This window comes from Phaseolus vulgaris, chromosome 7, assembly GCF_000499845.2.
Source record: "Phaseolus vulgaris cultivar G19833 chromosome 7, P. vulgaris v2.0, whole genome shotgun sequence".
Taxonomy (NCBI): Eukaryota; Viridiplantae; Streptophyta; class Magnoliopsida; order Fabales; family Fabaceae; genus Phaseolus; species Phaseolus vulgaris.
In genome coordinates, this window is record NC_023753.2 from 26,723,577 (window position 1) to 26,729,362 (window position 5,786).

General features: G+C 31.9%; 2 protein-coding genes across 2 annotated transcripts; both read left to right on the forward strand.

Annotated features, from left to right (window-relative positions):
* Window positions 1-2,944: 2,944 nt before the first annotated feature.
* Window positions 2,945-3,418, forward strand: LOC137829329 (uncharacterized). Its single transcript, XM_068636138.1, has one exon. It carries the CDS (start codon window positions 2,945-2,947, stop codon window positions 3,416-3,418), a length of 474 nt encoding a protein of 157 aa, XP_068492239.1.
* A 548-nt stretch (window positions 3,419-3,966) lies between these two features.
* LOC137829330 (uncharacterized) lies at window positions 3,967-4,836 on the forward strand. Its single transcript, XM_068636139.1, has one exon. It carries the CDS (start codon window positions 3,967-3,969, stop codon window positions 4,834-4,836), a length of 870 nt encoding a protein of 289 aa, XP_068492240.1.
* The last annotated feature ends 950 nt before the right edge of the window (window positions 4,837-5,786 follow it).

Sequence of the window (5,786 nt, forward strand, 5' to 3'; positions counted from 1 at the left end):
ACATAGAGAGTACAGAAGATGTACATGACAGTTCATTCGAAAATACAATAGAGAGAGTTGCCATGGTTGTTACCCCATAATATACAACCCAAAAGAAAAACTTAGCAGCTACAAACCATGGAGAAGAGTGTATTTTTTCACAGAATGCAATATCAAACTTAGAGAATAGGCAACCCTCATGTCCTTTAAGTACATGTAAGTCTTAAGGCCTTTCTTATAGAGGGATATTGCATATCATTATATATATTACTGATTGTTTATAATATCCTTTACTTGCAGTTAATTTTTCTCCTAATCAAAACACACTACAATCAATTGAACAAAGTAAACCATTATCGGAATTCAACTATAGTAAGTGATGTCTTAAACCTTGAAATTCGATTGATTGAAAAATATTATTATTTGATATACATTTCAATTAATAGTGCATTTGTCATATGTCTTATCTTATTTTAAACTTTGATGACAGATACTCCAATAGCTCAAAAGTCATCTAACTCTGTGCAAAATAAGAAATTATATCAGTTATCTTTGGACACATTGTTGAATACATCGAAGCAGCCAACAAGAATTGACGAAGAACACCTAGGTTGTCATTGTATACACCTTCTCATACGAATTTATTAATTACTTTTTATATGTACATAGTGTTTATATGAATAATTTTTCTATACAGGAAGAATTGAATATGTTTATTGTTCTGAACTTGGACACTATTCTTACTCTGTCTTTCAGAAGAAAGCTATTAGATATCCTTTGAAAATCATGAATTCGATTAGCAAAACATTACATTATGTTGAATGGTCTCCTAATTTTGAAAATAATGGTAAATCATACAAGTATTTTTAACGTGTTTCCTCATATTGTATACAAAATTATTCTCATGTATAAATATGATTCTTATTATTTATCTCAGATGATGTACACAACAATTTTATAAGCGAACTATATTTAAAATCTGAAATGCAAGGTTAACACCTTATTATTACTTGGTCAAAGTACATCTTAATATAACTAATGATCCAGTATAACGTTTTAGCATGTGTATTATAGAAATGAGAATTATAGATTCTTTTTTAAATTTCCAGATCTTTTTTATGTTGGTCAACCTTCAATTGAATGTGTTCATTGTGGAGTTGTTCTCTGGTATGAGGAACGTGCTGATAAATCAAAGCATTCAAGAGAAGTGCATTTTTCTATATGTTGCCAAAAGGGAAAAGTACAACTACCTTTTTTACAAAGACCTTCCGAACTACTAAACAATTTATTAAACGGTGAAGATCCTAGAAGCAAGCATTTCTTAGATAACATTAGGACTTACAACAATATGTTTTCCTTTACTTCCATAGGTGGGAAGATTGATTCTTCTATGAATAATGGTAGTGCACCTCCTCAGTTCATAATTAGTGGCCAAAATTACCACCGTATTGGAAGTTTGTTACCAGAGGCAGGTTCCAATTCCAATTTTGCACAATTGTATATATATGATATAGAGAATGAGTTAAGTAATAGAATGAGTCATTTTGAGTAAGTATTTTTGTATTTACTGTTGTTTAAACGTTCAAATTCTGTCATTGGTTATTGTTAATTCTGTTGCATATTGTTTCAGGTCAAATAACCATAAGTCTATACTTGAAAAATCATTGGTTGGTGATTTCATAAACATGATTGATGAATACAATATTCTTGCTAAATCCTTTCGAAGAGTAAGAGACATGTCTCTTCAAGATAAACCATCATATTTTACACTCCGATTATTTAGAAATTGATTGAAAGATCAAAGAGTGTACAACACCCCGTTATCAAATGAGATAGCTGCTTTAATTGTGGGAGATTTCGCAAACACGGATGTAGACAAAGATATAATTGTGAATAAGGTATGTGGTGATTTATCAAGGCTTCATGAAACACACACTGCTTTCATCCCACTATAATATCCTAAGGAGAAGATGGTTATCAATAAAGTATTCCAATAAGGGATATTTATTGCAAGTAGAAAAATAATTTGTGTTTCCTTAAGGGAATTTATTGCATTCCTTATTCAAGAAAGACATTGTGAGTTTGGTAACATAGTACATGCACGTAGGATTTTTCAACAATTTCCGATTGTTATACCATGATTGAAGCACAACGTTTGTCTTTCATTAGGTCAAATTAGGAAATTAATTCGGTCTGAAATTTTGAATGGCCTACATGAAGCAATTAACAAAGAAGAGACTGATCCTTCTTGCGTTGGTAGACGTGTTGTTTTGCCTTCATCTTTTACTGGTGGTATGCGTTACATGTTCAACAATTGTCAAGATGTTATGGCTATCTATAGAAGATTTAATTATCCTGATTTGTTCATAACAATAACATGCAATGTCAATTGGCCTGAAATTCGTGATGTTCTTGGACCAAAAGGATTAAGTCCGTCAGATAGACCTGGTATTGTTTGCAGAGTCTTCAAACTTAAACTTGATCAAATGATGAAAGATTTCAAGAAGAATAAGTTTTTTGGTCAAACAACTGCAGGTATTCTTCAAGATGAAATAGTTTTAGTGAAATCTTTTTATAGTATTAAATTCCCATAATTAATTTGGAATATTCTTTTCTTTTTTTCAGGCATGTACACCATTGAATTTCAAAAAAGAGGTTTACCACATGCTCATATACTATTATGGTTGGATGGATAAAACAAGCTGCATAATGAAACAGACATTGATAATGTCAAATCTGCTGAATTACCTCACCCAAATTTGTATCTCAAATTGTTCAAAGTTGTTGCAAGCTACATGATACATGAACCATGTGGAGTGGCTAAATTAAATTCTCCTTGCATGAAACAAGGTAAATGTTCAAAATTCTTTCCAAAAAGGTTTACAGTTGTAACTATTATTGATTAAGACGGATATCCAATGTATAGACGTCGAAATAATGGAATTTTTGTGAAAATGGTATCCAAATGGATAATGACAATGTTGTTCCATACAGTCCCCATCTTCTTATGAGGTATCAAGCACATGTGAATAAAAAATATTGCAACAAGTCAAATTCTACCAAATATCTTTTCAAATATGTTAATAAAGGGCATGACAGGGCTATAATGAAAATTGGCAATGGTACTTCCAACGATGAAGAGAAAATGAATGTTGAAGAAATCAAGAATTATTATGATTGTAGATACTTATCTCCGTGTGAAGCTGTTTGGCGAACTTTTGGCTTTGACATATATCATAGATGGTCAACTGTACAAAGGTTCTCATTTCATTTTCCGAAGCAACAACCAATTTTGTTTAAAGATGATGATAATCTTGATCAATTGTTGGAAAAGAATGAATCTATGAAGACCATGTTTCTAGCTTGGTTTGAGGCCAACCAAAAATATGTCGATGGAAGGAATTTGACATATGCTGAATTTCCAAGCAAGTTTGTATGAATTGCTCAACAAAGACAATGGAAACCAAGGAAGCAAGGTTACAACATTGGTACACTAACCTATGTAGCACCTAGATGTGGAGAACTTTATTACATGAGGATATTGTTGACTATTCAAAAGGGTTGTGTTGACTATGCTAGCACAAGAACAGTAAACGAGCAAACATTCAATACATATGAAGAAGCTTGTTATGCGTTAGGACTATTGAAAGATGACAAAGAATTCATTGATGCAATAAAATAAGCAAGTGAATTAGGTTCTGACCATGAACACAAGCATTTGTTTGTTTCATTATTGTTCATGAACGCAATGTCCAAACCGGATGTGGTTTGGAAAGCTTCTTAGAAATTACTGTCAGACGGAATTTTATACCACAAAAGAAAATAGTTGCGATTGCCAGGTATTGAATTTTTAAAATGCTATAATTAATTACATATTTTGACTATAAATTATGAACGTGATGCATGTGGTCTTAAATAATGTTAGGTCTACAACTCGAGGAGAAACAACTACATGATCTTTGCCTATTAAAAATACAAGAGTTATTAATGGCAAATGGGCGGTCATTACAAGAATTTGTCTGTTTGCCTCAACTTGATCTTTCTCATTCATCTTTGTTTCAAAATAGGTTTATTATGGATGAACTTAACTACAACAACGATGAAATGGAAAAAGAGGATATCTCATTGTTGAAATGTCTCACTGAGCAATTAAATGTTTATGAAGAGATCATTTCATTAGTTGAGTCTGAAAAGAATGGTTTCTTCTTTCTATATGGTTATGGTGGAACTGGCAAAACTTTCATGTGGAGAGCATTATCTGCTGCAGTTAGATCTACAGGAAAGATTGTTTTGAATGTAGCATCAAGCGGAATTGCTTCTTTACTACTACCTGGAGGGAAGACAACACATTCTAGATTCTGTATTCTTATTCTAATAAATGAAGAATCAACTTGCAATATACATCAAGAAAGTCATCGTGCTAAACTTTTGATTGAAACGAGATTGATTATTTGGGATGAAGCATCGATGATGAATCAAATGTGTTTTGAGGCCTTTGACAGAACTTTGAGAGATGTTATGGGAACAGTTAATGAAGGAAATAGTCAAAAACCTTTTGGTGGGAAGGTTTTGGTTTTGGGAGGTGATTTCAGGAAGATATTGCCAGTTGTAAAAAAAGGGTTAAGATATGATGTTGTGAAGTCAACAATCAACTCTTCTCATTTGTGGCTAAGTTGTCGAGTCTTAAAACTCTCTCAAAACATAAGATTAAACAATGCAAAATCTGATGTAAGCGCAAACGGTATCAAAGAATTTGCTTATTGGATTCTCAAAATTGGAGATGGCCAAATTGGATTGAATGAAAATGGTGAGTGTGTAGTGGAAATCCCACTTGATATATTGATTGAGCCCACATAAACACCTTTGTTGTCATTGGTGAATTTTGTTTATCCTAATTTGTTGACTGACATGACGTGTTTTGGGTACTTTGAGGATGGAGCAATACTTTGTTCAACAACTGAATCAGTAGAGCAAGTGAATGATTTTATTTTATCTTTGTTAATTGGTAAAGAAATAACTTATCTTAGTTCGGATACACCTTACCAATCAAATATCAGGAAATTGAAGGTGAATGGTTCACGTCTGAGTGCTTAAATGATATAAAATGTTCAGGGATACCAAATCATCGGCTTCATTTGAAAATTGGCGTGCCTATTATGCTTTTGAGAAATATTGATCAAGCCAATGGTCTTTGTAATGGAACAAGGTTGCAAGTTCTTGATTTGAAGAAAAAATGTTATCTATGTAGCAATTCTAATAGGAACAAATATTGGTGATAAAATCTTCATTTCAAGAATGAATTTGATCTCTTCAGATTCAAGTACGCCATTCAAATTCCAGATAAGACAATTTCCAGTAGCTCTATGTTTTGCAATGACAATCAATAAAAGCCAAGGTCAATCATTGACTAAAGTTAGTTATATCTTCCACGTCCCAGTTTTCACACATGTACAGTTCTATGTAGCTATTTCTAGAGTTAGAACGAAAAAATGATTGAAAATTCTTATTCTTGATGAATATGGGAATGTAACCAACAAGACAAAAAATGTTGTTTATACTGAAATTTTTTACAATATTTGAAAGCAATGGAATGATATGATAAACCTGGAATTATAGTTTCAACTTAAATCATAATGTGAGCTTCAATTTATATTGAAAAATGACAACATGGATATGTCCCACAATTTTGACATCGCACAAACTGTTTATTATTATAATATTAATTTATGGCATAACATAATGTTTTATAGATTCTGTGAATTCTTTATGATTCATTAGGAAATAGTATTATATGGAATTATGATAAT